The sequence below is a fragment of the Dreissena polymorpha genome, chromosome 7 (genome assembly GCF_020536995.1).
Source record: "Dreissena polymorpha isolate Duluth1 chromosome 7, UMN_Dpol_1.0, whole genome shotgun sequence".
Classification (NCBI taxonomy): Eukaryota; Metazoa; Mollusca; class Bivalvia; order Myida; family Dreissenidae; genus Dreissena; species Dreissena polymorpha.
Genome location: NC_068361.1, coordinates 59,386,564 through 59,408,403, shown reverse-complemented (window position 1 = coordinate 59,408,403; position 21,840 = coordinate 59,386,564). Strand labels below are relative to the sequence as shown.

At 37.3% G+C, this 21,840-nt stretch overlaps 2 protein-coding genes and 1 pseudogene across 10 annotated transcripts in view; all 3 read right to left on the bottom strand.

The window, feature by feature from the left end:
• Positions 1–1,904: 1,904 nt before the first annotated feature.
• Positions 1,905–11,491, bottom strand: LOC127839742 (tubulin beta-2 chain-like). Its single transcript, XM_052368129.1, has 4 exons — positions 11,325–11,491; positions 5,652–5,760; positions 5,152–5,159; positions 1,905–3,061 (listed from the first exon to the last, which is right to left on the bottom strand). The coding sequence occupies exons 1-4, from the start codon at positions 11,379–11,381 to the stop codon at positions 2,237–2,239; spliced, it is 999 nt and encodes a 332-aa protein (XP_052224089.1). The 5' UTR covers positions 11,382–11,491; the 3' UTR covers positions 1,905–2,236.
• Positions 1,905–21,840, bottom strand: part of LOC127838719 (tubulin beta chain-like) — a 121,347-nt pseudogene continuing 101,411 nt past the window's right edge.
• LOC127838718 (keratin, type I cytoskeletal 9-like) overlaps positions 13,866–21,840 on the bottom strand; it is an 89,938-nt gene continuing 81,963 nt past the window's right edge. For all 9 annotated transcript variants that reach the window (XM_052366679.1, XM_052366685.1, XM_052366678.1 and 6 more), the window contains one exon: positions 13,866–15,474. In XM_052366679.1, coding sequence (XP_052222639.1) covers positions 14,612–15,474 — 863 coding nt within the window. In that variant the 3' untranslated portion in view covers positions 13,866–14,611. The remainder of the gene's footprint in view (positions 15,475–21,840) is intronic.

The window sequence follows — 21,840 nt, the reverse complement described above, 5'->3', positions numbered from 1 at the left end:
ACAAAAAATTCAGGACAATACCTCCATCATGACACAAGTTATCAAGTAGAAACAGTTATATCTTAAACCAACTAGTTTCAAATGGAATTCCAATCTGGTATACATAAAAGGACGCACACAAACAATTTCACCAAATTATCTTCATTTTTTGACCGGGAAACACATATAAGACGCCATGCGCACCTATCTAATTACCCGGATGACAAGATAATTTTCTGGTAGACGCCATTTTTGAAAAGCAAAAACTAGCATAAATGTAATTACTCGCCTTTTTTGCGCTGAGCAATACATAACTGGAAATGGCAAGCGTATGACCCATTGAAAATGTCGACAGATTTTTAGGGGTATACAGTTTATGGGTTTATACAGACAAACATTTTTATCTTTGGTGTGGTCTTCACGTGTACCGAGGGGGAATCGGAGTACCCGGATGAAACCACACTTGTCACGCAGGATGGCATCCAACCAAATTCATATGCTTCCGGGATCGGGCATTGCACCCGGGTCGCCTAGGTGACATGCGATTGTACCAACCACTGCGCTAACCGGTCCGCCTAAATATCAGGTCAGGCCTTATTGTTATACATTGAGCCTTGTTCTGAGAAAACTGGGCTTAATGCATGCGCGTAAAGTGTCATCCCAGATTAGCCTGTGCAGTCCGCACAGGCTAAACAGGAACGACACTTTCCGCCTTAACTTGATTTTCGGTAAGGATGGACTTCCTTGAAATTAAAAATACCATAAAAGCTTAAAGTGTCGTCCCTGATTAGCCTGTGCGGACTGCACAGGCTAATCTGGGACGACACTTTATGGACATGCATTAAGCCCAGTTTTCTCAGATCGAGGCTCCATTGTGTTTCCACATTACGTTTATAGGTGTGTTATTTATTATTAATAGCATAATGATCCATGTGGTATTTGGTATATGTGCCATTCCCACACAAATTCTATACAACTTAAAAATATTAGTTTTGTACTGTTGTGAAATAGATATGTCTGATTGTTAAATATTTTGCTAGCTTTAAACTTAGCAAAAATGTGCGCTATTTATTTTAATAATATTATTATACATGGCGTGCGTAAGATAATCTTCTTTCCATTTTTGTTTCTTTCCCGTTTTTTCCCATAAATGTAAACAATGTAATAACCGACAGCCACCCTGTCACGATATTTTGTTATAATGCGGTTGTTTCGTACCACTGTCGTGTGTTTTGTTAGATATTATTTAACAAACACTACTTAGTACTGTAGAATCGCTTCCGTTTAACGTGACATTTTGATGTCTGTAATATAATTTGATTAAGACTGACGGTCAGAGTGACGACGTACAATGTACAAGTCGTAATGAAATGTATATACTGTTCACGAAGTCTATTTGCCATTGTGTGAGGTTTTGAAGTCTTACTTCAATGGAAAACAAATATTAGGGCATGTGTAAAAATCATGTCGTTTTAGAAAGTTTTCAAAATATATCGTCGGTTTGACAAGAGATTGAATTCGACTTTTACTCGACATCATCATTGCTAGAGTCACTGCCCTTGGATTAATTTTACTTCTCTTTCCGAGACTTAAATTCACAAGAATATATAAACGTGTTAGAATTAATAGACAGGTATACTAGTTCAAATTATATTAATATGGAAAGGTATGCAGAAATTATTTATATAGCCATTATTGATGTATAAAAAGTTGAAGAAATGCAAATAAAAGCGTTATTACTAGTTTTCTTTTCAGTTACTGGAATAAGTATATGCACTCAGTACTGTTTAACCAGCTAACCAAAGAAAAAAAACTAAAACAAATTAACTTACTCATCTAGTGACTATATGCACAAATAGATACTTGAGCAAGTTCCATTTTTGGGAATTAAGTTCAAATAAAGATTGCAAAGTAATTTACACAAAGCAGTAGCACACGTTTATTATGTAGAATACGGCCCGTAACACACTGTACAAATGGTCCAAAATATCACAAGAGCAAATAAAATTTGCCGAAATACAAAAAATGCAACATAGAAAACAAAATAAGCTTAGCAGTTAAGAATGTAATAAAAGATCATTTTAACAAATACATCTAAACTAATTTTGAACACATGTACGCAACTGCACATAAGTTTACGATAACTGTATTTTTGGTTTATTGTCTTCATTTTTTCCAATTTACGAGAGCTTTGCTACATTGGGACGTCGTCCACGGCCGAAGCCTCCCGACGTTTGACGGAACATGCCGAAGTAGTTCAATTCGCCTCGGGTTCCTCCGCATCCTCTCCTTCGTCCACCTCGCCCTCCTCCTCGGCGGTGGCGTCCTGGTACTGCTGATACTCGGACACCAAGTCGTTCATGTTCGACTCGGCTTCAGTAAACTCCATCTCGTCCATGCCCTCGCCGGTGTACCAATGGAGGAAAGCTTTTCGTCTGAACATAGCTGTGAACTGCTCGGAGATGCGCTTAAACAATTCCTGAATGGCGGTGCTGTTACCAATGAAGGTGGCGGACATCTTGAGACCACGTGGCGGGATGTCGCAGACAGCGGTCTTCACGTTGTTGGGGATCCATTCGACGAAGTAGCTGCTGTTCTTGTTCTGGACGTTCAACATCTGTTCGTCGACTTCCTTCATAGACATTCTGCCACGGAACATGGCCGCAACGGTGAGGTACCTGCCGTGACGTGGATCGCAGGCAGCCATCATGTTCTTGGAGTCGAACATCTGCTGTGTGAGCTCAGGGACCGTGAGAGCCCGGTACTGCTGGCTACCACGGGATGTAAGAGGAGCGAAACCGGGCATGAAGAAATGCAGACGGGGGAATGGAACCATGTTGACGGCAAGTTTACGAAGATCGGCGTTCAGCTGACCGGGAAATCGCAGCGAGGTGGTGATACCGGACATGGTGGCAGAGACAAGATGGTTCAAGTCCCCGTAAGTCGGGGTGGTCAGTTTAAGTGTCCGGAAGCAGATGTCGTACAGAGCCTCGTTGTCGATGCAGTAGGTCTCATCCGTGTTCTCAACGAGCTGGTGAACTGAGAGGGTGGCATTATATGGCTCCACAACGGTGTCCGATACCTGCACGAAAAAGTATTCAATTTAATTAACCAATTTATGCCTAGTGGACTCTACCATCTTCTAAATTGGATCAATTTATTTCCAAAATTAGGGGTGTCTTGTATATTTATTTCTATATTTAGAATATTTTTTACAATAATTCCTTTAAGCAAACAGCGCAGACCCTAATGAGACACCGCATCATGCGGCGTCTCATCTGGGTCTAGGCTGTTTGCAAAGGCCTTTTTTCTAGACGCTAGGCATACATGGGTTAAGTTGGTATTTATGTGTATGCATTTTGGTTGTAAACAGTTATCCAGTCATAGGAGGGGACCAGTAAATCTGCTAAAACATTTCACCGATAAGCCTAGCTAATCGATATAATCGGCAAACATCGCTCATTTCAACTAATGCTGTTTGTAACAAACAACTGCCGTAGTGGTAGAAGGGATGTTCTAAGAACTTTAAGTTATTTTAATTTCCAGTTCCTACAAAAGTGGTGAGACCGGACTGGCTAATTGCGCACAAACAGAGCATATAGCGCGGCATAAAACTGTGCTAGCCAGCCCGGCCTAACAATTTTATCGATTGACATCATATACTATTTATAGTTTTTAAAATCTGAGATTTAATAAAGGTTTAATAAAATTTTATAATACATTAACCTGTATTATTAATCTAAGAAATGTTATAGCGCACGAGTGCCAATAGTCGAAGTAAAATGGCGGTATACGACAAATGAATTGTTTAATGAAAAACAGTCAACGCATAAAAGTCACAATATTTTGCTAAATATTCTAAAACAGATAAGCTCGAGATATGGCCAAATATGTAACCATATGCAGGCTGTCAAGTGGCCTTTTTTCAAAAAGTAGGAAAAAATAGGAACTACTTTTGCAAGAAAAGTAGGAAAAAAGAAGGAAAAAGTAGGAACTTTTCCCTCAAAAGTAGGAATACATAATACTTATTTTTTAGACACAGGTCCAGGAAACATAGCTTGAAAAAGAGCAGAAGTGCCATCACATGTTCTGTATGGATACCCACTTGAAGCTACCTTAAGGGCCCAGAAGATTTCAGCCTTTTGTACCTGTTCCTTGTGTGATGGATGTACTTGCATACAGATAGATTTATCCCCACAACCCTGAGAGCTGCTTGGCTTTTGGGCACTTCCAAACAAACGCTTTTGTGAATTATCATGCATGTATTTCATGTTTTCCTTGTGTTTTTATCCATCTGCATGACTTATAAGTTGATTAGCACCAGAATTACTACAAGATGGACTTCATTCAGACAGTACAATATCTTGCAAACTCATTGCCGGTATCTCTCTTGCACCATGATCCCAGTGTTTTTCCACTGTTGTCCAACTTCTCCATCCATGAAGGGTTAAACTTTGTTTTCTCACTAGGAATTTTAGCACTTATAGTGTATCTATGATATTTAAGTTTCAAGCAAAGCTACCCTGATAAAGAAGTATACATGTAATTAGATGCTGTTCATTTTGGTGTATCATCAAATAAGTGGTTAGAGGTCTTCTGTGTATCGATATAAAAATGGTAATTATACTGTGCATGTTAATCCTTAAGCAGAAGACCAAATTTATTTAGTGATACACCAACATTGTACAAGATTAATACTAGTATATAAAGCAGTGTAAATGCTCTGCTACAGCTACATTGTGAAACCTTTAAATTGACAATAGGGTGCAGTTAATATTTTGATAGAAATATGCATAGTCACTGATATCTTTGTGATAGAAACATTTCACTGATTAATCTTTCAAAATGTAGTTTATATTTTGATAGAAACAAATTAATTTCAAAACGTAGTTAATATTTTGATAGAAACACTATCACTGATTTTGGAATATCCCTTTTAAAGCTCAAAACGTAGTTGGATATTTTTATAGAAACATTCACTGATTAATCTCAAAACGTAGTTAATATTTTGATAGAAACAAACAAAGTACATATTTTGTTGTTTTAATATCCTCTTTTTTATGACATTGCTGTTCGCAAAATGAACGGAATTTTATTATATATACACGTGTAATGTGTTAACTTTTATGCAATTATTCCAGAAATGGGTTTCACTCGCTTACTATGTATTACCTTACGCTCTGATTTTTATATCGGGATAATTTATATCATCAGGCACTGCATTTACATGAGCTTATAAAAATTCTGCTTTTTATAATGGTAATGTACATATTCATAAGAAGATAAACACATGTCCACGACTGCCAAAAAAGATGCCCAAGCCAAACATTAATAGACAACAGAAGAAACATGTAACACTCATAAATTCAATATGTTTGCAAGAAAGCAAACTTTGTTCTAGATCGACAACACTTCTTCCAGCGCGTCAATCAACGCAATTGCTATGTAGGTAGTAAATTACCAACCAAAATGATAACAAGTGCGCGCGAGCATGCGGGCACGTTACCTTACACCTCGTTTTAGTTTACTTTTTTATTCTCTTAAACTCGAGGTCGGGATCGCCGTGGTATCAGTCTGTTGGGTTGATGCCATGCTTGTCCGAGAAAACCTTCCAGAATAAACAAAAAACCCACAACAACCGAAAGAAGAAAAATGGCAACAAATATACTAACCGGAAGCTTCGTTAAAATAGACGTTGATCCGTTCTAATTGCAGATCCGAGTCACCGTGGTAACTTCCGGTTGGATCGACTCCGTGTTCGTCGGAAATAACTTCCCAAAACTGGAAATAAAGGAAGTGGCAGCGTAAAAACAGCAGCCTTGACATTAAGCTTGTCACTGTCCAGTGGTGCCTTATCCTAAAGTGAGTAACTAATTAGTGTTTGAATCTCTTTGCATCTTATAATCACGTCGGGACTACTTTCCGGCTTGTGACGTCGAATCATGAGTTTGGGTTTCATTAATGTTTTTAAAATTAAATAATGTATATAAAATACAGCACAATTTTTATAGCAACGCAGTAACAGATTAAGCATGTCAATCACACGCAAAACACTATTGAAATAAATACGGTTTACCTTTTAATGCAAAATACTCGCATCAAGAAAACCTCTTTCTATGAACTATTTCCCCTTAAGGGATTGGTTCATTATCTTACCGACCCTATTCATAAACAACGTATACATTTATAATATATAATTAAAATATTTATTTGTATTTGGTCGAATCGAGGGCTATTGAGAAAACAACGTGAACGCAATAAATAGCAAAACAATATACTGATCCAAACATCGGCATGATTGTGAGTAATACAATCTACATACGTGGCATTAAATTTCTACCACTAAAGTGTCAATCAATACACATTCCGCGTTTAAGTATATGAAACTAGCTAGATACACTGAATCAAGCTTATATATGAGTGTAACATTTGGGTGACACAGAATCTTGTATAAACATCAATACCATTCCGATGCATGTCATTTGTATTTCGTATTTAATTCACAATTGTTTGTGCTGAAAACACGAACCTTTTTCACATTAATTTTATGAATGTATGCATCGAAAGTTCAAGAACGTCTACAATAATGATAATGTGAGTTATGTCGCAAACTGATGCTTAAAGAGACACCATCGAGTGCGTTTCCAGGGTACAACCAGAACTTGGTATCTATGGTACAACCAGTACTTGGTATCTATGGTACAACCAGTACTTGGTGTCTATGGTACAACCAGTGTTTGATGTCGCTGGTTAGTGTGTATGGTACAACCAGTTCATGGTGTCGATGGTACAACCAGTACTAAATGTCTATGGTACAACCAGTACTTGGTGTTTATGGAACAACCTGAACTTGGTGTCAATTGAACAACAAGTACTTAGTGTATATGGATATAACCAGTACTTGGTGTCTATTATACAACCAGTGCTTGGCGTCTATGGTACAACCAGTACTTGGTATCTTGAGAAAGATCACAGAACCGCAGAAAATCTCAAGACTCCGAAAACATTGTTTGTTTTTAATGACATCTATGAAATATATGCGCAATCTATTTCGATTTGTTCTCGTATTTATCATTTAATTAACATGTTTTTTTCTGTCGTAAATAAGCTTCCCCACTACACATCGTCGCCTATTTGGTTATGCGTAAAACGACCGTAAACGTGAACAATCGCTCGTTAAGCGAAGTTTCATATTCACGGAAGATGTTCATATTTGACCACCGGACACGTGGAATATAACCAACGGCTCAATTGGTAGACATCTCTTCTTTTGTACAGGTATCACAAAATGTTCACGTTTATGTTAACATTGATCGCGTGCCCATAGAAAACCGGGTTCAATGGTGTATTTCACGTGCATGCGAGCATAAACGTAAATTTGTATGTACCCGGAAAAGAAATCCATGTCCACGTAACGGATACGTGGAATATGGTTAACACATTCTTTGGTTAGCGATTGCTGTCACGCTAGCGCAGAGGTTGCTACACTCGCTTCTCACCTAGGCGACACGAGTTCAAGTCTCTTTATAAGCAGCTTGTGGATTTGGTAAGTGGTCACTATACCAGACAGGTGGGGTTTCCTCTGGGTTGTCCGGCCCCCCCCCCCCAACCCATATTACAAGACCACACCAAAATTGTAATATCAGTACCAATAAAATAGCTGGAATTGAAGCTATAATTCTAAATCTGCCCCAGCTTTCAAGGGTCTAGCAAGTTAATGAGGTAAGAGTGCTGGGGCACACTCCGGGTCCACACATGATGTACCCTCTGGCTCGGAAAGGACGTTATAAACTTCGAAATACACACACTTGGTTGGCCATATTTTCACGTGCAAGCGGAACTCAACAGTCAGGTTTACGTTCACATGCACCAGTAATACCATCTATAACTTTGCTTTTCAAAACGGAGTTACATTCATTGGATAAAGCTGTTCCCGATGTCAAGTCATAAAACTGATGTTCTGTTCAAATTACCCACGAACAAACATATTTCGGACATACTACACCCAGCTCATGAAATATTCAACAAAATCAATATAACACGGGTTCTAATGAAGCCGGTAACAAATCCTCCCGAAGGCACACCGGAAATGGTCGCACGTGGTCGCGGCTGCGTGGCTCCCGCATAATTTGCCGCTATATGGAAAACGATCTGAGATCTCCCGAGCGATGTCTGGAGAATATTGGCATATTTCTGATGCAGTTCCATGTATATATATTAGTCGAAGGGAGTAGGAGTATGGATCGTATATGGGGAAAGTATATGGATCAGCAGACGATTTTTTTTCCATAAATTCTTACGGAGGAGTCCGGAGAAAGCCGATGTATAACGCTTGCTGTTTTAAATGTTTTTCTATAACGTATCAGGCCATAGTTACACCGCACAAATCAAAGCAGTTATGCGTTCAGTTAAAAAGGAATTCAAAGAGTGCAGGTGCAAATGCTTTGCATATCTCGTGGTTCAACTGTTATCAAAAATACTTAAATTAATTCCCATGCAAATGTTTAAATGAGATCATGACATTGTTTGAAATTATGTTGTAACCATATTTACGGTGTATGTAATAACAAACTGCAAATTACGTATTCGTGGAATGAAAAACCCGTTCTGGTGTAATTCAAATTTGTAAAATGACTTAATTGTAAGCGATTAATTAAGCGCATTGAATCGGAATAATGTTGTGGGTCTTTTATAAGAATAAACGATTTTTGTTAATGGTTATTACCGGTTTGTATGACTAACCGTATTTGTCTGAGACGATACAATTAGCCAATTAATCGATTACAAATTATCCTCTGTTGCACAGTCGAATCTTTTATCGCAAGACATGACGTCATTGTTCACTGGCACAGTAATATGGATCTCAGATCATTCTAAACATAGATGGTGACCTCACTACGTTATCGTCAGTAAGACCGGTGTGTACACAATGGATCTCAGATTATTCTATAAAAATCAGAGTTCCATGAGCATTGCTTTCTTTAGAAATTGAAATGTACTGATTATCATATATTCATTTGGCCGAGTTCCATATTGTTTCGTAGAAAAAAAAGCCATAGAGCTTGAAACGTAAAAAAAGGAGTATGTTCTTACATCATCGTATCGATTCATTTGCTACAGTAATGTAAGTTTCCTCTCACCGTAATGCCTTTGAAATACGATGGTATGATCCAATTCTTTCAAATGACTGAACAGATGGTGGAATTTCAACGAACAGCACAATGCGCACCTGTCTTCGAGAAGCGCAGCAGATGATAAGACTCATTATCTGCTTTTGTATCTAATGACCTCTATAAAATATACTCTGTACAATCTACGTAAGAGAGCGAACGTAAGCGTGGACACAAATGTCTGCAAGATCCACACACTTATATATGGGCCGTGCTCTGTTAAAAGGGGGTTTAATGCATGTGCATAAAGCCGCTTTTATATTTTTCGTTTACAGAAATTAATCTCTTCTTAGCAAAAATCAAGTTTAAGCGGAAAGTGTCGTCCCTGATCAGCCTGTGCGGACTGCACTTTACGGACATTCATTAAACCCCCTTGGCACAGAGCGTGGCTAATATATATGTTAATCTTGGTCATGGGACACCATCCAATCAATAAAATGATTGCGTCTGCATACAATCATGAAACTGTAATTTGATGACTTAGTACGAACAAGTTATTGAAAGTTGGAATCACATGTTCTTCTAAAATGTTTCAGTTTTATAGCGCATGTCTCGCCCGTGTAGTGATGAGTCTTGGCGAATAATCATGATATTGTTTAGGTCATATTTGAGTCAGTAATTGCTTTCAACAGGATTTGGAAATGGTATTAATTACAACAAACCTTTCCCTCAGTATTTTGGGGTTAACTTTGAAGTTAGACACGCCTAGCGGGCCTTCGAACAAATCTCTGTATACTGTTGATTGTTGTTATTCCAATGATAATGTTTCCAGCATGTACTTCATGCTACATTATTTACACGCACACTGCTTATAAACACATGTGCACAAGAATTGAACAGATAGGTAACTGCACGTCTGTATTCAATAGCGAAAGATTGTGTTCTTTTAAAAACATTTTCGCCGTAAATTAATGCTAACTAAATGACTAGTTTATTAATTTATTTCATCCCCATGTATGCCCTTCGGGTCATTTTTATTCAAAGCGCGTCATTAATTTATAACACTGACGATTTCAAAGAACTTTCATCACATTTTAAATTTATACAAAAGAGCAATTATTTTAGAAGCGAAACTCCATGCATTAAAAGGATTAATGTACATTGCAAGTACCGAGCGGAGGGTTTTGACCTGTTTTTTTCTGTAAGACACTTAATTCTCGGCTTTCGAGTTTACACTTCCTTGAAAAGGGGAAATATTTATTTTTATTATGCTTTCGATGATGTGATTTAACAGGAACCTATCAGGAGATTTTTAATGTTAATATCTCGAAAATAAACACTCAATTATTATATGTAATTAATGAAGGAAATACATACATTTGCGCTTGTCTGGAATAAAAAGCAGTGCACAATTTGTACGATAGTAGTTATAGTAATCGTCGAACAAAATTAATAATACCGGTACCACTGCGTAGCAGACGTTAATTAAACACTTGCAGCAGCCGACAGAAGACAAATTAGTTCCAAACGGAACATTACCGCGCATGAGTCAGTGCATTGTAACCATGGTAACAGAAGAGAGCGGTAGTCAGACTATTGAATTTTCCATTGTCCTGTTGGTCTTATGAATAATGGTTAGTTGTTTATTGAGAACATTCTCTGGAACCCAAATGAAATATTCAAGATATACGTTGATTAAAATGGTATTCGTATAAATAGCCCATTTTGAAAAAAGTAATAAATTATTAAGTGTTTAACACACATAATATGCAATTAGACTTAAGTTTAAAGTACATGTATTTTATAGTAAAGCAATTGATCACTGATTTCAATGATATAATATATAAACATATAAATATAATACACATACAAAAATAAAAAGATTCAATATCTGCTGTTGAATATTTGATTTTGAAATAAAGGTATCCATCGAAGACATGCACCTTCTATATCAGCTTGCCTATGAATCATGCAAATGATACATACATAAAACAACGTTCAATTATTACTCCATCACCGATGTTAAGGCTAGGCTGCAGTATACTCATACAATTTTATGTGTGTACACATTAACATAGCTGACATACCGCACGACATTTGACCGTAAAAATATTCCAGACATTTACACCATCAAACGTTGAGACTATTAACTTGATGATAACAACAACTGATAATACTTGCTCGGCTCAATGACAATTGAAGTCATAATAAACCAAACGCAAAAAAATGGTTTACCTTGGCTCCAATTTGGTTTCCACACTGTCCAGCCTGGACATGTACAATTTCTCTCATATTGCCAGTTGATTTTATTTGTTTATTAAAACACTATTTTCTTTCTTCGCTGTCGGGCGCTCCTTCCGACGAACACAAAGCTACTGAGGCGATGAATCGGCAGCCTTGGCAGACGATAAAATGAGACCATCGTCTGCACAGGCGCACGCGCTCGATTTTCCGTGATGATGTCATGTGGCTCGACTGCGCATGCATGAACATTTAGGCGCGAAATTTGAAAGTGTTAACGGTTTATGCTATGGACATTGCATTTCATTGAGGCTAGAAGGCCGATAGGAGATTTTGAGTATTGCTACATTTCGTTTAGTTAAATTAGACCTTCTAGTATAAGAAAAAATAACGTGTGAATAAAAAATCGATCGTTCGAGTGATTGTGCTGATAGTTATTGCAAACTAATACACACTTCATATGATCATCTAGTTTAAATGTGTGTAGTCCCTGCGCCCGTCCGATCTTGTATGTACTGTTATTTAACGATTCATCGGTGCCACATATTATTACAATGCGGAAGCGGTTTGTCGGGCGCAATACCCCAACCTCCGCGCAGATTTATTTTTACTTTTTTTTTATTCACGTAATTTTTTATTATGAACCTAATCGTGTACGCTTTTTTCCGAAACATAAAAGAAAAAGATACTTCTTTTCATAATACGATAATAAAACAAAAAACAGATGTGTTTGTTAAACACTATGTCCCCATATATTTGACTTTTGACCCTGAAGGATGACCTTCACTTTCACCACTCAAAATGTGCAGCTCCATGAGATACACATGCATACAAATATCAAGCTGCTATCTTCAATATTGCAAAAGAGTACATTAAATTGGCGATTTTTACCCATATATTTGAAGGATGACCTTGACCTTTCACATATAGTGGTGGGGGACATAATAAAACTGACCTACAAAATCTGGTAGGATTTTCTTGTGATTGTAGAGATTGTATGTGAGAGCATGAACAACAACTGTGCGTGGATATTGGCAATACCCGTGCCTCTTACTCAATGGCAATCTATTGTTGCATCCAGAAGGATTCCGATCCGAGACCACTTGTGTTAACATCGAACGCTCTACCACGGAGGCCTTACGATCGTGTTTAAGAACCCCTATCTTGTTTTGATTTTGCCGAATTCTTACAGATATATGCATACATTTAAGATTTTTATGCCCCCCTTCGAAGAAGAGGGGGATATTGTTTTGCACATGTCGGTCGGTCCGTCCACCGAATGGTTTCCGGATGATAACTCAAGAACGCTTACGCCTAGGATCATGAAACTTCATAGGTACATTGATCATGACTCGCAGATGACCCCTGTTGATTTTCAGGTCACTAGGTCAAGGTCAAGGTAACTCGAACCAGTAAAATGGTTTCCGGATGATAACTCAAGAACGCTTACGCCTAGGATCATGAAACTTCATAGGTACATTGATCATGACTTGCAGATGACCCCTATAGATTTTCAGGTCACTATGTCAAAGTTCAAGGTCACGGTGACTCGACACAGAAAAATGGTTTCAGGATGATAACTCAAGAATGCTTACGCCTAGGATCATGAAACTGCATAGGTACCTTGATAATGACTGGCAGATGGCCCCTATTGATTTTCAGGTCACTAGGTCAAAGGTCAAGGTCACAGTGACCCAAAACAGTTAAATGGTTTCCTGATGATAACTCAAGAATAATTAGGCTTATGATCATGAAACTTCATAGGTACATTGATCATGACTGGCAGATGACCCCTATTGATCTTCAGATCACTAGGTCAAAGGTCAAGGTCATAGTGACAAAAAACTTATCCACACAATGGCTGCCACTACAACTGACAGCACATATGTGGGGCATGCATGTTTTACAAACAGCCCTTATTTAATATGGTTTCATCAATTTGAATTGCATGTTATTCATATAAAATTTATCATTGATTCAAGAAAATTATATTATTATATGACTTGTAAACACATTTTCTGATCATTGAATATGATGTGTTTACTACCTTACACGAATTCCCTGTTTTATCATTCTCCACACGTTGATATGGGGATGTCTGATCAGAGTGTTATGAATCATAAGGTTTTCAATTATAGCGTGTGTTTTCTCGGACCCAGAAATTCACGAATACATTAAATTGTTACAAAGTGCAATTAATATTGTGTGTTTTTAAAAAATAAAATTATAGCGAACCTTAGATAAAGCAAATATGCTAGAATTTATTTTATATTATCGTTTTGCTAATTTATTTAAAACAAACGACCACAACTACAACTAACGGCTTTATATAGCATCCTGAACATTAGAACGATACAAGGCTTATAAACCTATTTACAGGCAGAGGTGACACGCTCAGGGAATTCTAGTTCTACTCGACTTTTGTTGATAATTATATAATTTGTAGATGATCTAGGCTAAGCAAAACAAGCATTATTTTGAATGAACGCAAAATTGCTTCCATGGCATTAAAACACATATGCATAGCAATGTAAATTAAGTTATAGTTATTATTTTCCAAAATTAGCATACATTTAGAAATATTCAACGCGACTAACTAACGTACACACCGGTTATGTTGCATGAAATGCAAATTAAAATAGAATTACATAAACAATATATTTTAATATTTTCAAATTTACACTAAAAATTTCTTGAAGTTCAGTATAAAGACACATTTTACTTTATAACAAATGCAAAATGTATAGGTAGTTCGAAATCGTTCGAAATTCTTCGACGATTAAACCTTTAAACAACACTATTCAATTTTCTTTAAACATGATAGCATTCCGAGTTGATTTAACAACACCAATACACGTAAGTTATATTTAATAATCGTGTAGAATGCCTGATCACATGGATAATATTTACATCTTACTAGTCATCTAACTCATTGCCGTTGAGATCTTATACAATTGAATTTTCCCGGCGTCTTTAGCGCTGTTGGACAACACCAGTCTGGTGCCATCCTTAGACATACATATGCTGTACGGGAACTTCATAGCGCCAAACTTTGATGATGTTTTGATCTCCCTGGTCAGTGTGATGGTATTGTCTGTACCCACAGACAGGAGACATACTACTTTATAACCATCACCTGTTACACACAGTGTATCATGAGACACACATACTACTTTATAACGCGTTACACACAGTACTTCATGAGACACACATAATACGCTACATGTGTTATTGTTAGTATGTGTGTAAAATGATCGCACGGTCAACATCTCATTAGTCATCTAATTCATCGCCGGTGATATCTTATACAACTGAAGTTTCGTGTTGCCTCTAGCGATGTTGGACACCGCCAGCCTAGTGCCATACTTAGACACACATATGCTGCGCGGGTACTCCATATCCACTGGGTATGTACCGAGTATTTTACCGTCAATGGTCAGGTGCACGATGGAGTGGTTATTCTGACTGCACACCAGCACCGTGTCACCAGGTTCTACACAGGCACCACGAGGTCCCTGTATGTTCTCATTAGTGACTGCTCTAGATGTGCCATTCACGGTGTCGTACATGTACACAGTGTTAGCGGGTTGGTCAGTCAGTACTAACGTGTTCTTAGACTGGACATACGTGCATTTACTCTCCCATATTTTGTACGTCTTCACAGGAAACGTTATGTGCTCAAAGTCAGTCTCTACCCCGTCCACTGATATCATTCTAGCAGGACGGGGATCATTGTACGTACTCACGACCATGTTAGATGGAGACATGCAGCATATAGAGTCGAACTCGGATGATGTTTTGATCGCCCTGGTCAGCCAGATGGTATTGTCTGTACTCACAGACAGGAGACATACTGCTTTACCACCACCAAACGTTACACCCAGTGTATCATGAGACACACATACTACGCATTGTGGGTTACTCTTGAACTTGTACGGTGTTCCAAGTCTCTGTAGTCGCTCATTCAGTATGATACATGTCTTGTTCTGGTTATCCACGGCTACCAGTCTCCCGTCCGGCAGGAAGTCCAGTCCAGTGAGGAGAGGCTTCCTCTCATCATCTCCAGTCTTTGGTAGATCCACGGATACGAGCTGCTCCAGGATGAGTGGCCTTGGTTGGGATAAGCTGATGGGACTGGTATCCACTGAAATAATAATAAAAAACAACAAATAAAGACATTAACAAGTAATTATATTATTATCACCAATATTAATTTGTATTATTGTTATATAATTACACATTGTTGTATTAAAATGAGTCCAGTTAACCTTGTTCACATATCGTTGTATTTGTAAAGTGCCATGAAAAAACTTAACAAATAAAACCATTATACATGTATGTATATGATCTTACATAATTATTATGTCAAGATAGACTTCTTTCGTTTGAGATACGTTTTATATACTATTTTGGAGGAAATTCTGTTGCACTGGGCTAATAAGGGATAAGCATATAAGTGGGTATTTTTTATGCTCTTTTTTTTAAATATACCAAATCAATCGATGGAGTGAGGTAAACAGGCATGATAAATTCGTATATGATTCTTTTATTAATATACAAAAACGGCACTTTGCATGCTGGAATATAATACATTCTTTATTTTTGAAGCTTTATTTGAAAATGTATGTGTTTTCTTAAAAGTATATAAATATCATCATCATCGCCCTCCTCCTCATCATCATCACTATATGATTATTAAGATAATGATACTATTAATCATAATCAACATCATCAACAAGCGTTGGAATACCTATACCGAACGAATTAATAAATCATTATATCAACTATGTTTACAGCACTGTATGTTCGATTCTCGGTGACCAGTTGACATTAATTACTGTCATAACACGGACAGCCTAAAAATGACTGTAAGGAAGATAAAAAACTCAGAACATAACACAAGTTTCCTAAGAATCCCAGGATTCTAACATGAACTCATGTAATGAAGGGGTTGCAAATGATATTGTTGTGGTAGTAAATAATATGTATGTTGTACCATAAACATAGTAAAACTTCGTTATTGTTTTATTCGATAATGTAAAACAAATATTTTCCTTCAAATATGTTCACTTGATTAAAGTTGTTTATGATTCTTTGATTAAGGTGTATCCATTACCAAAACGGCACTTTGCTTGTTGGAATATAATACATTGTGCGTTTTGATTTTTTAAGTCAATCTATGACCGGGTCATCATCATCATCATCACCATCATCATCAATACCATCATTATCATCATCATCATCATCATCATCATCATCACCATCATCATCATCACCACCACCACCATCATCATCTATTCACCATCATCTGATCATCACCACCACCATTATCATTACCAACACCACCATCATCGTCATCATCATCATCATCTCGATCATGATCAAATTCAGTTCATGCTCCGTATGTATTTTTTGTTATTGGCCGCGCAGCTCTCGTCTTATCGCTTACAACAATTTTGTGTTTCTTTGTTCATTCCTTTTTAATTTTTTAAAGTTTGAAATTTACTACATATATGTGAAAAAAATGAAAATACAATATTTTAAATTATCAGTATATTTATTTTTTGTGCATGTAAATATTTTTTATCATCTCAAGTACTGCTAGTTACTTATGTTTATTTTTACCGTACTGTACCGGGCAACTCTGAAAAATTTGCATATAGACTACATTTTATGATTTTATTTTTTAAATAACTGTTCTATTGTAACAGTATCCAAATATTTAAATCGTTATTACAATTTTGAACTTATTCTCTGGACTTCATCGACAAATACTGTTATTTGAATTAGACCAAATGTAAACTAACTGTTAAATAAAATACCTGTCTTGTTGCCTACACAATTCAGTTTATAGATAATAGAATTGCTTCCCATCTCAAGAAGGGAAGTAACCTGTTTTGGAAAAGACACTGTCATTGTTGATAAGAATTTAATCTTTCTTTGGTCATCCATAGTTGATTCGATAGTTTTCCGTTTCTCCTTCATTAATTCTGAATAAATATACTGTTGACTGGGCGTCCCGCTGTCTAAAACGACACAGCACATCGACAATACCTTATTTAGTTCTTCCTTAACTTTGAGCGAGGCGTCACGTTTATTCCCAATTCGTTTGACGTCCGCAATTTTAAATTGTTTTGCCTCACTTATTAATTTCTGCTTTGCTTCTTCAAACAATTTTATGATACGATCTTTCATCGTATCCACCTCTGAAGAAATCTTTGCAATAGACTCATTTAAGCCAGTCTCCGACTGCTTACAATCCGCTAAAAAATCGTCAGCCTCGGATTGCAATTTTATCAATGAATGTTTTAATGCTTGAAGCTCGGGTCGTGTTTGTCTGGATACTTTGGCTATTTCATCCAATTGGTCACATTTCCGGTGAATGAGAACACATGAAAGACAGCAAAGCTTAGAATGATCCTGGCAGAAAAACTCTATTTCTCGTGCATGTTCATGGCACTTGTCCATTCCTTTCATGTCGAGTATTACGGACGAAGATTTACTGCCCTGTGAATTGACAATGTTATGCTGACCTGGTTTATAGACCGTGTGCGGATTTTCGCACGTATCGCACAGGTATTCATCACAATCCTTGCAGAAAACCGTAGCAGTTTTTGATATGTTGGTTTTCATACAGGGCTCGCATGATTGTGTCACAGCACTTTCTCCAATAAAGTCGCCTGCATTGTCTCGGTTTGAATCCACAAATCTTTTAGAAGCCATTGTGAAATTGTGTTTGAACTTGTTTCTACTTTCGATTTGAAAACCACTGTTGTTAAGTTTAATATATACTTTCAATATCTTTTACATAAAAATGAAATTATAGACAATTTTATTTTCTTGCTTTATTACGTTACCAAATTATATATATGAACACTAACTGATATCCAAATAAATCAATAAAACACTATAAATGTCCTACTTCCTTCTACGCCCTAAAGTTTATCTCTGTTTCGCTAAATGTCGTCAATCGTGATACATCGGCTATCTCGGATTCCTCCGTAAGATAGATTGATTTATGAAATAAATCGTCTGCTGATCCAGAGTGAAATGTCGTTAGGGAAATACCAATCGTGATATATCGACTATCTCCGTAACCTTCGTAAGATTATTTACTTTAGTATGTAATAAAACGTCTGCGGTTTGATAACAACCGTGTGTACCATTACTTTTGGGTTGTCAGCAGAGCGTGTTCTCCTTCGTTATATATCGGCTCTATGTTGGGTAAAATATATATACGAGGGGTGTTCCAGAAGTTCGTGGATTTTCGCTATAACTTTCATTTGGTAACATAAATGGACAAACAAAAAGCATGTTAAGAATATTTCGTCCTTTCCAAATATACTCTCCAAATATCATGGAAATACATAAAACAATAAATATATATCAGAGATTAAAACATGTGCACAATGCGCACACCGACGCACGTGTAACGTTTCTGTTCAACGTCAATGACGTTATTAAGTTAACAACTGTCAAATCTTTTCCACATAATCACCTCCAACGCGAATGCACTTTATGTGTCGGGAAATATATAATACACACACACACACACACACACACACACACACACACACACACACACACACACACACACACACACACACACACACACACACACACACACACACACACACACACACACACACACACACACACACACACACACACACACACACATATATATATATATATATATATATATATATATATATATATATATATATATATATATATATATATATATATAATACGATGACGCCATCGTGCTATTGCGTTGTCGCCATCGTACTATTTCATTGTCGCCATGTTACTATCGCGTTGTTGCATTGCATTGTCGCCATCGTACTATCGCATTGTCGCCATCGTACTATCGCACTTTCGCATTGTCGCCCTTTGGATTTTAATGTGTAACCACGATGACCCTAACGGTATTCCGTAGATAAAACAATGTCGTTCAATTTTCGGTACACCTTCATACCGTCCTGTTGCTATACGAAGAAGTGCAACCCCACAGCGGAATTTTGCCAAGGCACTACGTTGTGCTCGACTTATCGTATTACACTTGACGTATGGCTCTACAGTGAATTCTGTCTTAAACTGCCTTTAGTTCCGAAGTTTATTACTCCCATTTGCGCGTATTTGACCATGTTCTCTATTAACGGTGTCTTACGCTTAAATTCGTTCTACATGGTTTTGTTGATAGCTATTAATTATCGACTTTTGTTGATCTTTGCTGTACATGTGACAATGGCTAAGAGCGGCATTTTGCAGTTTTTTATTGACTGATGAAATTATCGTTTTGCTCCACTTGTTTCGTCGTGCGCCCTGTCTAGTGAAGTATTCAAATCACTGTTTATTATGTCTGTTATCGTCCATCCTGTTTAAGCGAAAAATCATTGCCCTAGCACTGATTTCCACTGTCGAATGTGCGGTTGGGTCCATCCCATGTCTCCTGTAACTGGTGCGTTCGGTGTATATCTCCCTACACCTAGAAAGAGCGAAAGGCTTTGTGATCGACGGCATTTATACATGGGAATTCCTGTATTCTCCATATTGCAGCTCGTAGGTTATTGTTGACCACACCATTGTGTCGTATAGCTTAGTAAAGACTTCATAGTCCATTCCACATAGCGCTTTATACTTCGAGATCGGTAATCCTAGCGATCTAGACGCTGACTGTGCTATGTGTTTTGCGGTTACAGAATAGTCCAATGTATCTGTTAAAACGAGGCCTAGATTATAATTTCTTGGTTGCACTTGAACACAAACTCCGTCGGCTATGTATTAATAGCTGTTCTAATATGTAGAATTTCGTTTTATTGGTATTTGTCATGTTGTTAATCGTGCACCATTGAGATAGTATATCGATCAGTAGCTGTAGGTGTTCTTCGTTTTTTGCTAACAATATAAGGTCATCCACGTAAAATAGGTGATTCACCAATTTTCCATCCAAGTCAATGCCTATATCACTATTGTTTATGTGTTCACTCAAATCATTAATGTACAGATTAAGTAAAGGTTTGATAACAAACATCCTTGTTTTAAAAGTGCCTTTTAACGTTTTGGTAAATTGATAAAATTGAAAAAAAGTTGTTTCAGATTCGCAAATTTTCGTTTTAGTTATGATATTTGTGAGGAAACAGTAATACTGAGCATTTACCTTGCTTTAAAAAAGCTATTATATGCATCTTTTGACGATTTAAAACCTGAAAATTATAAAGCGTTGCAACGCGAAACGATTAAATAACTTGGAGAGTTCTGTTGTTGTCGTTAAATTTTGTAAAACTACGAGGATTGCTAATATTTAGTATAAAGTACATCTATTACTGCATGAGGAAGGATGGCCGAGTGGTCTAAATGAATTATACTTTTACTCCAGGGGTCAGTGTTTCGAGCCCTGTTGAGGGTTACTTTTTTCTTTTTTTTAAAATTTTATTCTCGATTTTTTACAGGAGGCTTTAATTTCGAATGTTTACAATTATCAATATAAAGCATTTAATGACAAACTTCAAAAAATGGAAAAATCTGTGAAAAGGCCCCTTTAAGCCGATGTTCACGTCGAACCAGTCCGTTAGATAATTATTCAGTTTTATAATATTGCGCACCTAACGGAATCATATAGTGACTTGATTGCGTTTAGAAATTTACCTTTTTTGCCTAAACTCGATAGTTTATTAAAAAGTAGCCCATGGTGTATTCGGTCATAGGCTTTGGAAAAGTCCACGCAAGCGACGTATGTTGATAGTCGTTTACGTTTTCTGCACTCCAGTTTGCTGCTTAGCGCTGATAAATGATCAGTTGTACTACGCTTGGATCTAAAGCCGTCTTGATTGTCACATATTTTATTAGTGTTAATTTTTTCTAGACAAGCTCTATTCTCCTAATGGTCTTCTTCCGCTAACAGCTCCCATTCTCTTTCGGTTTATCATTGAAACGTTTCCATGTATTTCACCGTGATAAAGGATCCACTGGGGAACAATTATGAAGCACCTGTTTAGTAGTGCTGTTATGATGCGCGGAAGTTGGATGGTTTTTTTCTTCTCAAGGACCGACACAAGCATCTTGTATGAAGACCATACATGAATCTTAATCTCATTTGTGGCTGACCGTGTTTGCAGCATGGATCAAGGCTTTGACCTAAGCTGTCTAGTTTGTGCAGTGGGGGCCTTTTGGTATTACCTCTTACAGCCACTAGCCGTCTGGGCTACGGCAATGTTTGCAGCCGCTTCCTCTGACCCATCTGTTCAGGACTTGATCCATGCTTCATTGGGTACCTTTCTTCCATGGTCAAATTCATGGCTTTGTTGCCAGCGTAAATGTGCTCTTCTTTTTTGTCAGACGGGGCATTGTTGCATAGATGTGGATGTTCTATCGGGTGGGTGCATATCGTTACTGCGGTTCATGAGCTCTGATGGTTGCTAGGCAAAGCAACCTCAGACAAAGCTAGATCTTTTCAGTCCTCCTGTCCCAAGGCTATTCGCACTGCTGTGTATCAGGTGATCCTCTA

Coding starts and splice junctions, on each gene's coding strand:
- LOC127839742 (XM_052368129.1), bottom strand. CDS start 11,381: ATGAGAGAAATTGTACATGTCCAGGCTGGACAGTGTGGAAACCAAATT. Junction 5,761..11,324: donor GAAACCAAATTGGAGCCAAG/GTAAACCATTTT, acceptor CTTTATTTCCAG/TTTTGGGAAGTTATTTCCGA.